The following is a 21,624-nucleotide window of genomic DNA, read 5'->3' on the forward strand; positions in this document are numbered from 1 at the left end:
AATATTATTAATTGGTATACATCACAACTACTAGGCTATTAAAATATTTCACTAGAGGGCACATGTAGCCTACATCATTACAGATCATAAACGCCTCATAATACGCTCTCCCATGTCTGCAGAAAATTAAAAGTATTTCCCATTTTTTCCTTTTCCTGTCTGAGATCTCGATGGTGACATAATTTCTATTCAAAATATTTTAATTTGTTTTGAAGTATTGCGCATACATCTGCCGCATCTTTTTCCTGCGTCCACGTGCCTGCCACTACAAATACCACAATTCATTGTACAATCCAGTGAGCCAATGAAATGCGAGAGTGGGCGGAATTCTATGACATCACTACAAGCGGCCAGTCGCTGACCAATAGGGGTTGAATTTCTCTAGGAGGAGGACAATCGCCTTTCATGCTCGCAGCATTGTAACATTTTCCCCCGGCCGATGCTCGCATGCTTGTTTTTGTCCAGTGCACGTTTACCTCCCATAAAAATCCATTTATTTAATCAAATTCAGAAGCAGCCGTAAGGGTTCATCATCGCTTCTGCACTCGACCATTTCTGAGTCGACTCATCTTTTTATGCCTGATCTATTGGGATTCAGAGTGGGTGTTGTCACAGGACGATGATCGAGAGACCCGACTCAGCTGTTTCCAGCGTTGCAGTGAGTACAATATTCATACATTTATCTAAATCTGTCCAGAAAATACATTTAAACCACATCTGTTTCATTGATTCATGGAATTGCATGGTGGTGGGCCAATTGATTCCTAGTGTGACTGTCCCTTAATCATCTGTTATGGCAAGCCGCATTCACATTTATCAGGCTACTTAAAACTAACTAGCATCTATTTTTGATACAATTAATTTCACCAATAACTATTCAATGGACACTCATACATTTGCCTATGTTATCCAGTATTCAATTAGTAACTAGAACTCTATCATTACATACAACATTTTATTCACTTACTGTTTATCACTATACAAATAGTGGCAAATAATTTCTTTGTTATAGGTAACATATCTGTGGTGATTTTTGGTTAATGTATCAACAATTAGTAGTACTTGTAAAAATGCGATTTTTCACAACAACAGTTGGAATACTTACTAGTTGGCAGCGAATTGTTGATGTCTACCACAGATCCCCATAGAATTCAATGGCAAATATTTGATAAGGTAAAGGAATAATGATATTATATCTAGTTCTAGTTTATGAAAACAATTGTAGTCACTATTAGATTACTTTTAGTTAATTAAAAATAAGTACTATTAATGTAAAAAAAAAAAAAAATATATATATATATATATATATATAGATATATATATAGATATATATATATATAGATATATATATAGATATATATATATATAGAATTAAATGTTAAAATAGCTTACCATAATCTGGGTTTCCTTGATCAAAAGCTCACTGGTTCTTGTGTATTATTGTTAAAGTAAATTATGTAAACATTGTACTTTCATCCAAACCATGCAAGAACTAAGAAATAAACTCATCAGAATCTATATTTTCAGTACATGGTACAATATCTTATAACATGATCAGGTCAAAAACAATTTCCATATTGCCATACCATGATGTAGGCATTTGTGAAGTTGTGAATCACCAATTTTAAAAGTGAACCTAAATTGTTGTTGTGTCAGACCATACATAATACTTAGAATATGTTGAATACCAATGTTCATTGACCTCAAGACAAACGTGATTCCAAATGCATACAAATGTGGGTTTTTTTTTGTTGAGTAAATAGTTGGGCTGCTGTGTGTTAATAGCTGTTTGGAGAAGCAAATGAGAATGACAGGCTCTAAGTGTGATGCCCAGCTCCCTTGTGGAGAGCAGTGAGTGGAGATGCATTTCAATAGGGATAGAGAGAGAGAAGAGCAGCCAAAAACTGTCACTGAGCATATATCATGATCCTTTCTGTGTGAACTTGAAGGAAACTGACTTCATAAATCTACTTAAAATCAACATGGGGCCATTTGTGTAAAAATAAGTGCTCAGGAAAGTGAAGTTAGTTATGAGAAAAGGCCTAGTTTGCAGATGCCAGGTGATATGTTTGGTATTTTGTTATCTAATGCTTTGACGTTTATTCATTTTAATACTCCAAGTGGGCCCACTATATTTAGGATCTTCATATCATGTTATACATCCTTCAAAGGATGAATGAATTGCACAAATGAACCTATTCTGAATATTAAGCTTGTGAGCACCCACACTTTTTTCCCACCTACACTATATGCATCCTTCAATCTAATGTGGATACTAACATGGATAGAGGTTCAATAATGATATGCATCCTTCAATCTGTGGATACTAACATGGATAGGGGTTCAATAATCAATGATTTGATTCTCTCTTCTGGTCAGATGTTGTTTTGTTTGCCATGTTGGGGCATGACATCAATCTTACAGTTACGTAAGAGCGCTTCAAGAGCGAAAGCATGGAAAATGCCCTGAGCTGTTCACAGCGCATGGCTATTTATAGACTGGTGTATGAATTATATAGATTTGAAGAAGATGCAGTCGCGTTTTGGGATGCGAGTGTCCATAAACTGTCAGAGGTTTCCTATCAAATCCATTTTGATACATTGCTCTTTTAAAGGGATAGTTCACACAAAACAATTCTGGCATCATTTATTTATGCATGTTGTTCCAAAGCTGTGTGATTTTTCACCGATATTAAAATTACGGCTGATGATTATTTACTGATGCATGTTTGATTATTTTCTGATAATTATATAACCTCTAAATTGCTATTACAATTTTTCTATTATTTAATTATGTAAAAATATAATGGTTATTTTGCATTTTTTTAATTATCGACATCGACTGATACGTTTTTCTGTTTGGCTGTAAAGTATCAGAAGCAGCTTTTATTTTGACATTGACAGGACTCTTATTTTGACAGCACTGAGAACGCCATCACCTGAACGCCGATGTGAGCGTAATCTTTAAAATCTAAGGCTGCATCTGAAATCACATACTTCCCTACTATATAGTCGGTGAATAAAACAGTATGTGACAAAAAAGAAGTATGTCCGAATGCACAGTACTCAAAAAAGAGTTGTCAAAAAGTACCCGGATGACCAACTACTTCAGGCGAGATTCTGAAGTGTACATATGAAGGACACTTTACTATCCCATGAGGCCACGGGAGAGGATTTATGAATGGCAGTGAAGCGATGCATGATAATGACAGCATGGCGAATGTAATGCGTCCAGATTACATTCAAACTACACACATTCATACTATATAGAACATACTTTTTTAGCGGTCTTGAAGTAAATACTTATTCAAAATAGTGCTACTTATACCTAATCGAGCGAATGCGATTTTTGACCCAGCCCTTGATTTCAAAATTCAAACTATGCTGTGCTATATCCATGTCATATTCACTGTGTACTGTATAAAATAACTGTTACCTTATCTTTATGTGAGAAAATATGATACCCAGTGCGCACAATTTTACCAGTTTACTGAGTGCACTATTGGTTACAGTGTTTACTTCCATTTTATTCATGTTTTTAAACTATTTCTTAATTTGTGAAAAATACAATAATAGGGTTAGAGATACAAGATGTTGCTAAAACATAAATCTGTTTATTTTATAGATTTACTTTTTATATTCATTCATTTTACAATTAATTATTTCTAAATTAGTAAATATGTAAATTAAATCTTCATTGTATTTTTTGTAATGCATGTAATTTTAATTAAATAGTGTCATATTTATCAGCCTTATATTGGCCATTGGCCAACCTGCTCTTTTATATAATCATATAATATATTTAGTTTAAATGAAAATCTAAAATCAATCCTTTTAAATGCTACAAGTGAATTTTGTCGTTGCAACATCATAATATACAAACTGAAAAATGTATATTTTGCTGAATACTGTATTTAACAGTGTTAAATTTATTAGCGTTTTTAATGATTGAGCATTCCATTTTTTACATGAACCATGTTTCCCAAAGAGTCTATTGGCTTAGTTCTGATAAATAAATTTGTAGCCATGGTCATTCATTCAGGCCAAAAAGAGTTAACTCTCACTGGTGATCGACGCCCTCCCCGTTCAAGCTATCTGCCTCTCCCTAAATGATCAGCATGGCCCCTACTAGTTAGTTTTCCATTGGCCTACCATGCATGAGAAGCTCAGCGGAGCCAAAGCAGAGCGATCAATTGTGTTTGCCTCGCCTAGCGTGTGCTTCAGCGCTGTGCTTCCGAGAGCATGAGATTACAAGAGAAGGAAAGCGACGGAGAGAAAGGGATGGAGAAGCTTGTGAAGGAGAACTTGCACCTGGACAAGGCGCTGGCTGTGATCTGGAGCGAAATTCACTGCCTCCATGACGACATTGAGTTCATGATGGATTTGATACGAAACGTAAATGAGCATGTGAAACAGACGTTTGTCACGAGATCCCATGTGTCCATCCTTTCCCCAGCCTCTTGGTTTCCAAAAGTTGTGTTTAGGCAAGCCTAACGCAGATCTGTTTACTCATCCTCAAATTAGCAAAACTCCATGTTCTCCTTTGTTGTGGTATCCCTGCATGTTAGTTTAAGAGTTTGACTGTGCTAAGGCATTATCCACTGTAACTAATGTTAATATTAGCATAGCCTTTAATATGTTTCCTCTGAAGTCTTGTTGAGCTCTGTTTTGAGAGGGATAACAGTAATGGAGGAGCCGTTCTGCTCTTTAATCAGTGGAATGTGGAGTAAAGCTGTGTTTTCTTCCAGCAGAGGAATCTGGAGGGTTATGTCGGCTTCGCCAACCTCCCCAACCAGGTGTACAGGAAGTCCGTGAAGAGGGGATTTGAGTTCACACTCATGGTTGTCGGTAAGTCGCAAAATTCTTTTGCTCACCTTTGAGATTGCATTCTGTGAAATGGGTGCCTGTCCCAGTTTGATTAAGTGATTTTTTTTTTTTTTGTACGATTTTAGACAGTATATCAGATAAAAAGTTTGTTAATCAATTGCATCGTATGGAGCCAAAAATATGTCCACAAATTAACAATTCGTTCCCATGACTTACTAATACTTACTAATTCCCTTGCTTCAGTTAAATCAATGCAAGGGAATGAATCTGGATATGGCCTCGATTTAACTAAAACGAGTGAACGAATATGCCCACGATATATATTTTTGTCCATTTCATGTGCGGGACTCCATAACATTGCGGCATTTCCGGCTATATTAATATAGTTTACTGTAATTATGCCTTCAGGAAACATTTAGGAAATGTTCAGGAAACGGTCGTACAGGAAACACTAACAGGGTTGACAGGCTTAGTGAAATTTGACATTGCAAGTCTTGTGTTTAAGGTTGTAAAATTAGTATAATATATATATATATATTCTTATTTTGCATGCATGAGAACCACAAATGGCACTTGTTTTGTAGAATGACATAAAATAAGCTTTCTGTTTTTTGTTTTTTACTTTAAGCGAATAATCTGTCTTTGGATGAAAGAGATTTATTTGCTGATGAACGAATGACTTTATTCCCACATAAAGAGTAGATAGATGACGAGTGTTTGGATGATCAATACTATTGTCATTATCACACGCTCTCTCTGTGGTTTGGATGCTGTGACTAAAGCTATATTGGAAATATGGATCTCGATGACATAACTGTGGTGGAGCGCCTCACCATAGTAACCGGGTGTGTGTGTCTGTTAGCGCTTGCAGTTTGCTTCCCAGTTCTGGTGCAAAATAATCTCTTCAGTTCCCTCTTCCTCTTTTCCAAGTTGTTACTCATTCTATGTCTTTGTCTCTCACACATTCCCTACCTCTGTTTAAAGGCTAGTTTGGGGTTTCCTGTTTGGTAAACCGGCCAATTGAGATGCTTGTACTGGTATCAGGAGACAAGCCGCACTGGTCTTTGTAGAGAACTAGGTGTGTTGCCTTCATTATTGTTTGTGGCCTCTATTAAGAATATTTATTTTTAAATATATTTTGTATATATTTGTAAAACAAAAGATTCCTTACTCTGGTGAATTTCCAGCAGCAAGCAATTTCTGTTTACTTGTGAAATCATATATTTTCATAGTTTTTCTTTCGATTTTTACAATTGTCTTTGTGATTTTTGTTATTTTTTAATATGTATTAGGAGTCCAATAATATTTCAGTGTGGGCGGGGCTACCTCAATGTTGCCCTCTTATTGGTTGGCTAAAACTACAAATTACAGTCACTTTCAAACCAAGTAGCTTTCTGTTGGTTAGCACAGCAAGTTTAAAGTAGCCTGGCTCCGCCCTCCTATGTACTTCCGCTCAATTATCATTTTCCTTCAGGACTCCGTCTGGGTTTGTGGTATATTCGTGGGTTTTCTCCGGCCAAATTTTTACCGGTCCAATCAGCGAACAGAGGGAGTGGCTGAGAACGATGACGTTGAGGTTGTGCGCTAGTTTGAGTTGTAGGGTTACGTCACGACCAAACGTTAGCGATTGGTTATGGCAGATCCAGAGTGGCTCTGGGCAGATCCAATAGTTTTAAAATTCAACAGAGTACCCGCCTTCAAGGAAGTTAACGCTTGTCAATGGAGAGTGGCCAGACTCTCTGTACAAATGAAATGTACGAGAGTCTGGTAGGACCAAGTCCCCCTGTGGTGAAAATCAAAGATTCAATGTTGTTTATATGTCTATGTGGTATTTTTAATATTCTTAAAGACAAACCATGTGCAAATTCATAAGTCAACACCATTGTTGAGTATTTTCTCCTTAAAGGGGGGGTACAATGGTGTTTCATGTATTCAGAGTTGTTTACACTGTTAAAGAGATGGATTCTCATGCTAAACATGGGCAAAGTTTAAAAAAAATATTTTGGACGAATAACGGAGAATTTCTGTGCCGAAAATCTTACTTCCGGGTTGGTGCAAGTTTCGGCTGGTTTTTTTTCGATCGTGGATCTAATGACGTAGATCAGAGTGGAACTCCTTATATGAGCATTTCTCTCGGAAAAGCTCGCCCGCGAGCACGTCGACTAGAGGAGAGTGAGACCGCGCACATCAACGCGCTTCAACAGGAAATCATTGGCGCCAGCGCTGCATAGGATTTGTTCAAGAATGTCTCCAAAAAAGTGTGTATTTGGATATGAGGGAAAGCTTACCGTGTTCAGCTTTCCAAAGAACCCAGTGTTACAGGAACAGTGGATGCAGTTTGTTTTTCCGGGGCAGCAACGGAGTGTAGGAAGTGCGGTTATGTGTTCTGGTCATTTGAGTGACGAATGTTTTATTAACAAGGCCTCGACGCTGGATTTGCAAATCGTTTGCTATTAAAACGTGGAGCGGTCCCAGTGATAAAAGACCCCAGTCATGTAAGTACAACTGGATCAGATTTCTGTCTTTTGCTGGAAATCAGCGCTACCGCTTGACTCTATAGCTCCGCCTCCAGGACCTCGGCTTTTCCCGGAGAGAATCGGAAAGCTGTTTTTTCTTTTAAAATTATAATAAAACTAAACACTTTTTGGAGATATTAAGGATGCACTACTACTCTATAGGTACTCAAGATTAACATGAGATTAGGTGAAACTGTGCATGTTATGTACCCTTTAAGAGAGTCTCAAAAATGCGGTTTGAAATTGCTGGTGTTTCTGACGTCACAACCGTGTGATCATCAATGAGTGGATCTCTGAGCTGATGCAAGTAAGTGGAGGTGGGGCTAATTTGCATATTCATAGAACCGCGTATACTAAATGAGGCAAGGGTGTAGAGTTACACAAGCTATTTTAAGGCATGAAGACATTTTGAGCAAGTAAAAAACGCTTAAATATGTTATTTTGGTTATTAAAAGATTAAAGTTTAAAATGATTGACTACAGGGGAACTTTAAATAACCTACTTGAACACAAGCAAAATCTGCAAAAAACCTTTTCCAGCATTACGCGAAGCTCCCGAACATGTTGGTTCCAATTTAAACGAAATTGTCCATGAAATCTTGCCGAGCAGGACCTCACCTTACCTATAGTATTAAACTTTTATTCAAACTCTTTTGTAGACAATTTCAGGGTCCATTGGGCTATACATTGTGTTTTTGCTTTAAGAAATTTAATTTAAGATTACAGTTTGAAAATGTATAGAATTGTGTAGAATGTATGTATAGAAATGTATAGAATATTCAGAATTCTGTGACCAACAATATTTGCATATGGAATTGCAATTGGTCTTTATATTTACATATATTTGCACACTGAATAGGGTTTAGTCTTATCTTTTACGTACCATTGAAAAGTTTGTGGTTGGTAATATTTTTTTAAAGTTTTTAAAATTAATCTAACCATGGCTGCATTTATTTTATCAAAAATACAGGAAAAAAAAGTAATGTTGTAAAATATTACACTTTAAAGTAACTTTTTTTCTGTTTTAATATGCTTAAAAATTTAATTTATTCCTATAATGGCAAAGCTGAATTTTCAGTATGATCACATGATCATTCAGAAATCATTCTAATATGCTGATTTGCTGCTCAAGAAACATTTATTATTATTATCAATGTTTAAAAACAGTTGTGCGATATTTCAATGTATAATGTAATACATTTTGTTTTTCAGGATTCTTTGATAAATAGAAAGTTCAGCATTTATGGAAAGAAACAGCAGTTATTTGAAATATAAATCTTTTGAAACATGTAAATGTCTTTACTGTCACTTGATTAATTTGATTAATCTTTTCTGAATAAAAGTATTACCTAATTTCTTTGAAATAAATAGGTTACTGACTCAAAACATTTGAATGGTAGTGTATTTTACACTAAATAATAGCACTGCAAATCCAGTAAGTATCAATATTTGTCTTTCTTTTAACAGTGTTGTGCATTCACTAATATTAAAATGCACTCCCGCCACATTTGACCTCAGAAGCAAGATTCCACCTCCACAAATTCTCTCCATAACATACATCTTCCTCAGACTGGGCTGAAATTTGCTTTAATGCTGTCAGTGTCTAAGACATGAAATAGGGGCTTGCTGGGTTTTCTTAAAACTGTCCTTGGGGACGTCCAATGGCCTTTTAAAGAACAAAAGTGTCGTCTTGTTCTCTTGTCACTCATCCTGACAGACACTACAGGGCTTTGGCTGTGGACTCCAATTTTCCCTCCAAAATTTCAGGGAGGAAAAAATCTGTTTCCTGTCTTTTCTCTCGCTCTCTCCCTTGTGTTTTTTTCCACAAGCATTTCCTTTCTTGAGCTTTCTCTCTCACACCAGCTGGCAAAATGTTTCTTCAGGGAGAAAGCGTTGGAAAATGTGAAGAGTTGTCGAGGTTCGTTTTTCAAATTGAGTTATCTAAGGCGTGTTGGAGGTGGTAAAGCAGGCCTTGCAGTTTCTAGTCTTGTTTAAAATATGGTTTTCTTTGTACAAAGTCTATTTTAATAGCCAATTTTCAAGCCGTGTAGGAGAATTCACACCTGTACAAGCAACGAATAGAAAAAAATAGTAACAATTTCACACGTTTTCGTTAATTGCGCAGTTTGCATTCCTTTACAACAACAACTCCGACAGCTGTGTTTGGACAAAACTTGAGATGTTTTAAAGTGATGATTTTTCCAGTCGGTAGCTGAAGTCTTCAGACATGACATCTTGTTGAATTCCATGTCATCCACAGATATTTTCAACAACACGGCAGCAATTTGTCTAATGTGGCTGCGTTAGCATAGCTAGCTACCGCTAGGAGCTGCTGCTTTTCTCGTACATTACTATGCTGTAGGTCCGTTTAAAAGGTCCCTGGCTGAAATACGGACACACACATGGAGGATATTTAATCCCTGGATTATGAAGCCAAAGCTTCCCCTCTCTGCCAACAGGTCATCTAACAACCTGGTCATGGAGCTAAGCCTGTCAGACAGTCTTAGCCAACACATGCTAATGCTTCCGCAAATGTTCAAATAAACACTGGCATATCTTTGGGTTTTCAAACAAACTTTCTTTTAAAGTTTCATTCAAGTCAAATATGGGAATATTTTGAGTTTGTTCTGTTTTCATCAGACTTGTTCTTAACCCTCAAAAGCTATGAGTGTATGAAGGAGAGTAACACCATTATGCCGATCTTCCCTCACTCTACAGAAGCCATTGATGAGTTTCATTGTGTTGGACAGATTTTTGTTTAGATGGGGTTTTAGTAACATACAATCAGGGATTTGGGCATGGCAGTATAAAAGATATAAGTGGTTAAGATTTTGCTGTTCTATTTCCAGTGCAGTCCTCTTTGCTAATTATTATGAGTATTAAATATATCTATATATATATCCTTTGACAGGATTTATTTGAATTCCAAATCTTTTGTAACATTATTAATGTCACTTTTAATACATTTAATGTGCCCTTGCTGACTAGTTTTTTACTTTAGATTTTTAGTTTTCATTTGTAAAATCTGCCAAATCTGTATCCCAGTCTGTCCAGTGGTCCCTTTAGTTGCTGTTCTCTTCATCATGTTTATGAATCATTCTGAATCATTGCAAAACAATGTTGTTGAATCAGACAGGCTTAGTTGTGACTCAAGCCTGTTAATATCATGTGGAAAGTGTATCTTACTCAACGTTTTTATTTGTGTGAAGACTATGAATGAGAACAAGCCATTTGGAGAACTTATATTCTAACAGTTGACGCAGTTCTTACTCTTTTATTAAGGCTGTGTGTGCAATATTACAGGTTCAGAACAGTTTCTGCACATTTCAGAAACATAGTCCATAGCTTAAGGCAGAAGATGCAATGCAAGCAACCCCAGCTGTGTGGGGATCTCACTTTGCCGTTGGGGAACGTCTAACTCGCTTCCACCATATCTGCATGAGGCTACATCTTCATTAATCTGGATATATTTGATGTTGTTGTTTTCGTTTCAAAACACTTTTCATCCACAATAGCGTTTAAGCTTTTTCCAAAGGTTTCTTGTCTACACTGAAACTTCAGAAAAACGTACTGTCTGTGCATAAAACATAATAACTGAGATGATACCAAGAGACCAGACATTTCCTACAATTTACTGGTGTGTCCAGGTCGCACTCAATCACCATTTCATGTATGGTCTCAAACTCAATGTGCCTCAAAGTTTTGCCACAGGACAGCAATTGCGAGTAAATTTTCTGTCATCTTTGCAGAAATGTAACACAGGCACATGCCGATATAAACATATCTATGGGCACAATATACGTCACATGACTAAATATGCCTCATTTTCAAATAATTATTTTTTCACAATCCACACTACAATGCAAATATGGCGTTTTAAAATTCATCCACTTGGGAGAGCATCTTCAAAGCTCAATTTTCGCTGTAAAAAGAATGCCTTCTCTGTGTAGACTGAAAACTAAAAGGTAGAGAAAAGGATGCATTTTCAAATTTATCCGGATGTAGACCAGTGGTTCTCAACCCTGGTTCCATTTCAGGTCTTGGAGTTTCTACTAATGAGTTGATGACCTGAATCAGTTTTGATAAAGGAGACATTAGGGGCACCAGGACCAGTTGTCTTAGCCACTTTCCGACCAAGTAGTTCTAGGAACTTAGTTCTAGGAACTGTCCACTTCTAAACAGTTCTAAGAACTACTCTCCCCCAAACTCGGTTTTGCTGTTTGCGTTCGCACTGGCCAAGTGGCCATAGGAACTGGTAGGAGGGGTAAGGGAGTGACGCAAGCACGGTGACTTTTATTTTGACGGCGCGACAGACCTTTATTTTGGCGGCGCTGAGAACGCCAGAGCAAACAATGCTCGCATTCTCTGTGTTCATTAGATAGCAATCTGTCTAACAGTACTGTTTAATATCTTATTAGATAGAACTGTTATAGAAAGTAGACAGTATATGAAAAAAAGGTTATTAGCCTATGCCGTGTGGTTGATGTCCAGTGTTGCTAGCTGGGCAGATAAACATAATCATGTTTGGCTTGGTCCCCTCAAAGTTGTGTTGGGTTTTCTCTTCAGCATAAAGGTTTAGAGACCCATCTATCACTGTTTTCCATGTTTGTATAGTTAGTTTATGGAGTAAATATAGACTATAATCTGTGTGTTTACATTCTAGCTGTTTTAAAAATGGCGGGTGTTGGTGTCCCGCGTGCGTTCGGTCAATCAGCGTCTGGATAGTTCCTATAGTGCTGGTTTAGACCCTACTCTGAAGTAGGACCTAAATTAGTTCCTACAAATGGAGTTCCTAGAACTAAAATCGTTCCTAGTTCCTGCGGTGCGAACACGCCGACATCCGGGTACTTTAGCCAATAGTTCTAGGAACTGTGAAAAGGTTCCTCCGGTCGGAAAGCGGCTAATCAGCTCCCTATAGTTCCCAGGTTATACACGAATCCACTGGTAAGGACCCTGGTTCACTACACATTGGGACAGTGATTACTCAATTTCCTGCGACATGACTATACGTACAGTACATCATTGTAGAACATTATCGCTGGTATTAATCAACAACAGGCAGGACCTATATCATTTTGATATTATTTTTATGCTGTTTAAATCCTTTGTTCTGTTACATATCCTTACAACATTTCAGCCAAATATTAGTTATAATTGTTAACTAGATGTATTCACTAACTGTCTAGCGTTGTGTGTTTTTGCTGACATATAATTAAAAAAAGGTTTCAAACTCAGTTCCTAGAGGGCCACTGTCCTGCAGAGTTTAGCTCCAACCCTAATTAAACACACTTGAAGTAGCTAATCAAGGTCTTCTGGGAACTTCAAGGCAGATATTTTGGAGCTGGCCCTCCAGGAGAGGAGTTTGACACACGATATAGAGTGTGTATGTTGATTGCGCACGTGCAGTGTGTAACATCACACGTGCCACCTCATAGATCTTATTTTCTATGTAGGACAGATTGATTTTCCTATTTGAAGTGACGTTTGTGTGTGTGTGTGTGTGTGTGTGTGTGTCCATGGGAGTTTTTTACAGAGCATTGCTGATTGTTATCTCAGGCTGTTCGGAGATGAACTCTGACCTTTGTTGCCGAACAATGGATCTTATCACTACAGGAGCCCCTCTCTGCAAACCAGTTAAACACACACTTACTATCATACTTGCATTCTCACATCCTTTAAAATCAGTAACTGTAGTAAATACTTGATCGGAGTGTTTTCCAAAGCTGTAATTAGTTTAAATTATCATAGTTTGCCCATTGTTCTCTGTTTATCTGTTGAGGTAGTGGGCCTCTCTTTCGCTCTCTGTCAGCTATCTGTTTGTTAAAGAGTTAAGCAACTGTATGGCAGTGGTACTAGAGCCCCTTTTATGAGGGGAAAAAGAGTGAGGAAGAAAAGGGATAGCTGGGATTAGATGGGGGCAGGGCAGTGGAAAAGGGGTGGAGGTGGGGGATTGTCAGGATATCTGAGCCCAGTAATGGGCCCTGGGGTGCTTTCTGGCCCATAGCATGATGACAGGAAGAGGTAAATAGATGAAAGTCAAGAAGAATGTGTGGAATCTACTAGAAAGTTTGTCCATTTGTCCCAGTCCTCCAAACCACCCATCCATTCAGGGTAGTAGTAATAAGTAGAAAATACATTTAAAAAATAGGGCCGTTTATGATTGATTGATGGATCATCACACATTTTTTAAAAGTCCTTTTTAAAGGTTAACCTAAAATAAATAATCTGTCATCATTAGCTTATATTATATTGCTCCAAACCTGTATGACTTTCTTTTTTCTGTTGAACACAAAAGAAGATATTTTGAAGAACGATGGGATCCAAACAACATTGCAGCCCATTGACTTCCACTGTATGAACAAAAAAACACATTTCTCGAAATACCTTATTTCATGTTCCACAGAAGAAAGTAATACAGTTTTGACTGTGTTCATTAGTATTTTTTAATATACTATTATATTATTTATTCATAATTGGAATTGTTTTATTTGTCATGTTTCTTATTTATTTAATTATAATTTTAATTTAACTTTAAAGGTGCTCTAGGTAACTTTTTAACCTTAACTGAACAGCTTCGGAGTCAGTGGAATGGTTATATTACTTATTTCGGGTTGAATGGTGGTGGTTTCGCACCCCCCTGGTGCCCGAGAGCGGAAAAAACTCACTTGCAACTTTGGGACGCGGGTCGGTGTCAGGAAGTATCGCGCGATGTAACGAATTGCTTGACGGCACTGCACCAGAGAATGTCTAATAGGAATGTCTAATAGGAAGAGAATTGGTACTCTCTGCTTACTTCCGGTTTCTGGACTGGCTGCAGTAACACGTCTCTGTCCATGCGGGGGCGCTCGCAGGCGAGTGCAGAATGAATGGAGGTCTATGGCGAAAAACCCTCAAAATCCACTTTTCTCAGGATATCATTTTTTGTCTAGTAATTTGAATGTTGTATTCGAAAGGAGATGCAAAGAAATTACACATTGCTGGGTGTTAGATTTTTTAGAGTCTCTTATTTGCTTTAAAAAGTCTTTTAAAATGTCAATGACGTCAGAATGCTGACGTCATTAGCAGAATGCTAGCGTGTTCTGGGCAACAACAACTCAACCTGTAAGAAATCGAAAAGAAATAAGTACTCGTTCATTCAACTTTAGACCTATAACCCATGTTGAACTTGCAAAACCTACAATAAAATCTGAGATTTCTCAACGGCAATCGGGTGAAAGAGACACATTTAGCCGTCTAGCCCCATAGACTCCCATTCAGTCTGCACTCGCTCGCGATCACCTCCAGTGGTATTCTAATGGAACTGCAACCAAGATCGATACAATGGGGCTAATAGGAAGTGCCAAGGCTCTCCGTAGACGGGCTCTGACTGCACACGTACACGCCCCTATTCAAGCACCGGCGGGCTAGCTATAAGCAAAGGGCAACGATAGATTGAGTTATGGCTGAGGCTGAGCCTGTAAAAAAGAGACTGACCGAGCAAGAAGTCAGACTCGAGTAAATATATCGGACCGGCTTTTTCAGAATGGTGAGAACTGAGAGAAACAGAAGCCTGCAAAACGGATGCTGATCCTGCTGTTGCACTTGTAAGTTAAGTATCTTTGGAATAAACTGTGTTTAATATTTAAATTTCAAGTAATTGTGACCTCAGGATGTTTGCTATTGTCTGTAAAGGTTTTTATTATGATCGCTGTCTGTTAGGGGCTTACTAGTACGCTAGATACTATAACTTTGATGTTAGCATTGTCATAGCAAACACGTTTGATTTCTGTAGTTGTTTGGCCGTTCCTCTGTCGGTTTTATTTGTGTAACTTACACTTTTATTTTATGTCACTAAGTCAACGCGTCTGATAGTAGGCAATATCAGACGCGCAAAATGTTGCACATATCATGATCGAGCTAGAAAAAACGTTCTGATGTTTTCTTAGACAAGCAAAGGTAAACCATCATTCTACCAGATGAACTTATAGACCTTGCTAATATAACTTTAGACAAATATTAGCCTCCGATATATATATATTTTTTTATGCTCATGCCCACTCTCCCAAAAACAAACAAACAAACAAACACGAAAGCAGTAGTTCGCCTCGTTCATACCGTTCGTTCCCGGTAAAAATACTAGTATGCATGACAACACAATAAATAAAAAAATCGCCATCAGTTGGAAAGAAAGTATTGCTTTACTTGCCTCGGTAGACATAACTGGTTTTGAAATAGCCGGTTCCTCTGCTCAGCTAGGTTGACAGCTGATCAGCTGGGTTGCTCGTGGCAAGGGGGGAGGGACAACAGTTCGTTTTTACGACAGAGTGTTTGAAAGCATTATACTACCAGACACTAGGGGGAGCTCGTAGAGAAAAAACACTCAGACTTGCATAGTGTCCCTTTAATTTTAGTTTTAGTAATTTTATTTGCTTTTGTTTATGAGTTTTATTTTTTAAATTTTTCTATTTAAGTTTTAGTTATATTAGTTATTTCTCATCTAATTATATTTTATTTCAATCGATGAAAGCCATTTTTGATATGAGATGAGATGAGGGTGAGTAGAAAATGACAACTTTTTTATTTTTGAGTGAATCTTTTTAAATGTAAAGGTAATTTTTTTGCATTAAAAAGGTGCAATCTGTTTGTCATGTAATGCTAATTTGACACCACTAGCACTGCAAGCTAAACTATCTAAAAGATGTTTAATGATGTTTTTGATATGTAAATCTGTAATAAAATGAAACATTATGATGGTGCTAGACATGCTATTAGCACAAAACACTAGTTATTCAAATGCTTTTGGAACACCATTCGCCCCGCTTTTTTAAGCTAAGCGCTAACCGTGTCAAACTGGGTCAGGAAGTGATGTTAGCATGCGCTTTTAATTCGGAAATGTCTGTTCCCCTGGTAGCCTGTCTGGGTCTAGTTCAATGTAAAGCCAGTGGAAATAGGGTCTGTTTATCCGCATGTGGTTGTGCCAGTCTATTAGCACAACTATAGACCTTTTTCCTCCATTTAATGGTTTTTCCAGTGTCTCTGTTTGTCCCTGCTGGAGAGGCACATGTGCTGTAGTAGTAAAAGTCAGATGATAGAGGGACCAAAATGAGAAGGGGAGGTGAGTTCACTCCATTCATCCATGGGTCTGATAAAGGTCAGCCAACTGTGAACTAGACCTGGATCCTTGCTGTGTGACTGAAGTGTCTCATTTTCAGAGATCATGTGGACCGATATTTAATTAAAAGAGGGGATGAGGCTAATTGGTTCTGGCTTTACCCTGAGGGGGTGAAAGGGAAAGAGAGGGAGAAACAGGGCTTTAGAGCTAGCTGGAGCTGGAGACGCTTGCTAATCTACTCATTCTCACCCGTTAGAGCATGGAAATGGTTAGAGCAATTCAATTTGTAATAAATTTTTGGTATGTTTTCACACACATTTTATGTGGTTATGTAATCAAAAGTAAACTACAATAATTAAAATAATAATAGTTAAAAAAAAACTTATTATTATTATGAAAAGTTGTTTTATGATCTAAATGGTCTCAAAATATATTTTTGTCTTTGTTTTTGGCTTTATCTAACTGCATATATTAGCAGATGAGAAGAGAGGATGCTTTTTCCCATTGGTCTTTCTTTTGTGTTGGTACATGGCTTCCATTAAAATGCCAGTGTAAGTGCAGACCGATAAAACAACACTCTGTCTCTCTTTATCTGTCTTTCCTCCTCCCCCTTTACTTCTCTTCCACTGGGCTCTGATGTCCTCCCACCCCCACAAACACATACATATAGATGCTCTCACAGTCCAGTCACTCTTGTCTTGTTTAGGTAAGTCCACGTAGCCTGGGGCATGGAGGAGTAAATTTACTTAACAGACAGAGGGTGGGTTTGGTGTCTGTGTGTTATCTCTGGCATAGCACAGAGAATCTTTAAGTGTGTCTGTGCAGATGTTTCGGCTCCATAGGACGCACTGGGAACTGCTCCTGCTTTGGCAAAAAGAGGGAGAGGGTCCAAATGAGGGGGTCAGGGTTGAAGGTTAGGCACTGATATCAACTGATATCATGAGGACATTGGGTCATCTGGGTCTCATTTTCCAATTTAACTGCATTTTGTTATTTTCTAAATTGCATTACACCATAAGCTTAAACACAACAAATATACGATTAATTTACAACAAAATTATGATTAATAGTATTTCTTAATGCATACAATCAAGCTTCTGTGATTAGCTAATTGTCAAAAGTGTTATTTATGTAGAAGCATAAAAAAAGTGTATGAATTGTCAAATTTTTGTGTCAAAAATAAATCATCTTACAGAAGGTGAATGCAATGTGTAGTCCATGTTTGTGACATTATCAGCAATGAGACTGGCATTTTCAGGCCTGTTTGCTCTCCCATGTGGTAAATGAATAAGATAGGAATTGGAAGCTCAGGCGCTGAGGACTGTCTGTGGGAAGATTGTTTATTGAGAGAAGGAGATTTCAACACCCCCTTGAAGCCTAGGATCAAGCTTGTGTCAAAAATGTTGAGTGAGAATGTGTGTTTGAGTGGGTGAAGATGGTGTACACTTCAGTTATGCATTGGTGGTCTGCTCTGCCAGATGAGCCCGAGTGTTCCCTTCCCCCAACTCAAGAGATGTTCAAAAATGACACCGCCTCTTGCTCATCAGTTGTAAAGAGAAGTGTGGAATTGTCTAGAAAGAATGGAGCAAGCAATGTTTTATTCCTTCCGAATAAAAGAGCTTTCTCTCTCTCTCACTCTTCCTTTTTGTCCACAACATTTTCCCAATATACCCATGAAATCCGCTGTCTTTCGATTTCTGTCCTCAAGAAGAAACTATTGAATTTCTGGCCAGGGTCCCACATGTGCCATTGGTTGGCTCAAAAACAACAAACTAATTGTGTGTTTCTGTGTGGGTGGATGAATGTGAGAAAGCTTGTGAGGATCTGTGGAGAATCTCATAATCATCACCTCCTGTTTTTAAGTATGGATGTCTCTTGCATGTGGCATTTCATCCCTCTCCCACTTTTTGCTTATATTAGCGCATTTCATGGCACCAGTTGAGCATGGCAACTTAAAATTTTTGTTTGCCTCTTTTCTAGGTGAGTCTGGACTGGGCAAATCCACGCTCATCAATTCCCTCTTTCTGACAGACCTGTACTCCAAAGACTACCCTGGCCCATCTCAGAGGATCAAGAAGACTGTTCAGGTATGGCCTCTTTAGCTGACCTTTAACTTCTGATACTGATCCTCTGGTCTTTGCTTAATTCTGCCTTTGTCTATATTAGGCTTGCTGCAGTAGTCAGTGTTACACGGTGTTCGGCCATACACTGATTACATTCCTTGCCCACCATGGCACTGCCCTCATTGTCGTTTTGCTTTTTTATAGAAATAAATACCATATAGTTCAGTTGGACAACGGGCGCTACAATTATAAACTGAAAGCGTATGCTCTGCTCTGAAAGTTTTCTCACCGTGACATTCCTACTCTATATTAGTCTTGCTCCCTCTTACTTCCCCTACCTTCGACCCTTTATCTCCAGCCATCATTAACCTCTACTGCCTTGCAGCCAAATGTGATGTAGAGAAGCCATGAAGGAGGCTTCTAGGGTCTGATTTCTTGTCCTTACCTTGGACCAGGAATCGTAAACCTTTTTTTAATGATCAAAGTTCGCCATTCGACTGGAACTGTGCTACCTACCTGACCAGTTCAGCTTCTTATGCAGTTCATTAGATTACCTGCATGACTATGGATCCTTGGGCCTTGTCGCATTAATCACACTCATGCACTCAATGTTGTTTTTTGCCTCTTTAAGTCCTAGTCAACCAACACCTGAATGCGTTCAGACAGCTGGAGTGCAGGGCACCAATCAGGCTCAAGCAATCACAAACAGATGCTGCCTTTTGAGAGTTCCAGGCCAGAGCAAATGCTCCCAGACTCACCAGAGGAAAGAGACAGCAGAGTTTTGACCTTATATGGATTTGATAAACAGGATGAGAACAGATGCTGAGGCTGGAACATCAGAAATGGGGGAGGATACACTGCTCGTGATATGATGGAGTGACTCAATTGAAGTGTTTTTTAAAGAGTATAGGAGGGGCAATACGAAAGGGTCTAGATTCCTCTGGAGGCTAGTAGGGTTCAGTAGGAGGTCAAGAATTTTCCCACGAAACCCAACACTCGGCATTGACTTTCCCACCACCCTAGAAATGGGACGTGTTCTGAGGTGTCCCAGCCCTTTCTGCTATTTAAGTGCAGCCACTCTTGTTTCTCTTTTATTATGATGAACAAACAATCTCTGTGTCTTTGCTGCACTCAAGACTAAGTTCACGGTTTCGATTCAGATCAAAGTAGTTTTGAAACTTGGTTGCGTTTGGATGACATGACAAATCCTTTCTAAAGCAAGTATATTTACTTGGTGGCAATCTTGAAAAAAGCTACTCAATCATGCAAGTACAGCTCCAGTCTACTTGAATGGGTAAAATCAAAATCTCAAGAACTTGTCTGCCATGCTTATTTTGCGATAAAACAGGGATGTCAAATTCTGCTTCCCGAGGGCCACTATATGGCGAGTTTACTTCTAATCCTAATTAACACACCTGAACCAGTTAATCAAGGTCTTCAGGATTACTAGAAACTTCACAGCAAGTGTGTTAGAGCTAAACTCTGCATGACATTGGCCCTCCAGGAGCAGGATTGGGCACCCCTGCAATAACAAAAAACATAAAATCTGACTGGTATCAGACGTTTTTCTTTTTTTTTTGCTCAAATTAGGGTGGTCAAATTCACGTGTGTCCTGCAGCCGTTATGTCAAACCCTGTCTCCAATGACTTCCTAAATCCCTCAAGTCCTTCTCCAAGTCCACACTTCAGTGACGTAATTCCACATAGACTGTTGGGTAGAAGTCTGCTGTGGAGACAGCATCAGTGAAGGCTAGGGAACCGCAATTTAGAACGTCACAGCTAATTAATCGTAAAGGCTCTGCTACACCGTGTGTTTCTGTTACACGGAATTAAACTGTTGTAACTTGCGCAAAACGAAAACAAAGTTACACCAGCTTAAAGTGCCGTGCTTATTAGAGACACAGAGGCTACTACTGTACCCACGAAGCTTTATTTCCACCAAAGAAATGCCTGAAGTCGGCAGTCTATATTATAGCTGAGCCCCCAGCGTGAGTTTAAGGCGACCGTTATTTTAGAACGTGTTATTTAAATGCCGATGCGTCATGCAGCCACACGTATCGTGTTTTAGTTATTTTCTTGTTTATTCGAAATATTCACAAACTTGTTAACTATAGGCTACCATGAATTATATGATATATTCTTATGGTCAAATATGTGGAAGTGAATGTGTTGTGTCGTTTAAACACCGTTATAATGACCGTGTTAGTTGTTAAAACCTGCTTCAAAAAACTTCAAACAAACAAACCAAAATAATAGACATGATTTTCTCAGGCTGCATCCCACATGTAAAATTAGATGAATTATTAAAAGGATTATTAAAATGAATACGTATGGATGACAGTTGGTGACAATAACAGTTCAGTTTATTCCCATAATACTGACATGGATGTTTTTAGAACCTTCTTTAATTCCAAAGTGAAAGATGAACTTGTCTTTATTATTATTTCGTGCTGTACTATTTCTACTACTAAAGAGTGTTCATGTGATTTTATTCATTGTTGTGAAATTAATGAATGCATAATGATCGTGATAATCGTGAAACCATGATTATTCCTCAGACTATAATCGTACCAACAAAATCTATAATTGTTGCATCCCTAGTGAAGGCTCATGAGCACCCTTCTGAAACCTCAAATGACAAATGGGACATCCTATAGCCTCATAGACTTCACATGAACCGTTAATATTGCAAGACCGCAAGTACACATTTAGTGTGCAGTTTGGGAATTAACTACGTCGATTTCATTCCACTCATAGTAGCCTGTGTTCTCTTTGTGCTGTATGTGTTCATGTGGGTTATTTGCTTTTCTCAGCGCTGTGCAGAAACCGACCAAACACAACCTTCCCATCATCTTACAGTTTGAATGAAACTGTGGCATCTGTCACCCAACATCTAAACAAATCCATTCTCGTTTGGATAGATGATCTAAAACCAAAATGGCTTTGCTTGCTGCCACTTGAATTCAATGGAAGATTCATCCCAAGGCACCACCTCTCTGTTTTAAAACAACTTAAGTTTGAGAGATTTTAGATTTCATCATGTCACTTGCAGTATAGGCTTACTTGGACTTCACATTCTCTACATCATTGCTTTCACAGATGAAATCTCTCTGACATATTAACGTTTCTC

The 21,624-nt window shown here is 38.2% G+C and overlaps 1 protein-coding gene across 3 annotated transcripts in view; it reads left to right on the forward strand.

The window, feature by feature from the left end:
• Positions 1-364: 364 nt before the first annotated feature.
• The window catches only part of septin15 (septin 15), a 34,696-nt gene continuing 13,436 nt past the window's right edge, over positions 365-21,624 (forward strand). Inside the window, exons 1-3 of one of the 3 annotated variants that reach the window (XM_079859115.1) lie at positions 365-658; positions 4,751-4,847; positions 18,413-18,519. In XM_079859115.1, coding sequence (XP_079715241.1) covers positions 620-658; positions 4,751-4,847; positions 18,413-18,519 — 243 coding nt within the window. In that variant the 5' untranslated portion in view covers positions 365-619. Of the gene's footprint in view, positions 659-4,205; positions 4,395-4,747; positions 4,848-18,412; positions 18,520-21,624 lie in introns of those variants that run through there. The other 2 variants (XM_079859114.1, XM_079859116.1) reach the window with 2 other exon arrangements.

The sequence above is a fragment of the Squalius cephalus genome (assembly GCF_949319135.1).
Source record: "Squalius cephalus genome assembly, chromosome: 23".
NCBI lineage: Eukaryota > Metazoa > Chordata > Actinopteri > Cypriniformes > Leuciscidae > Squalius > Squalius cephalus.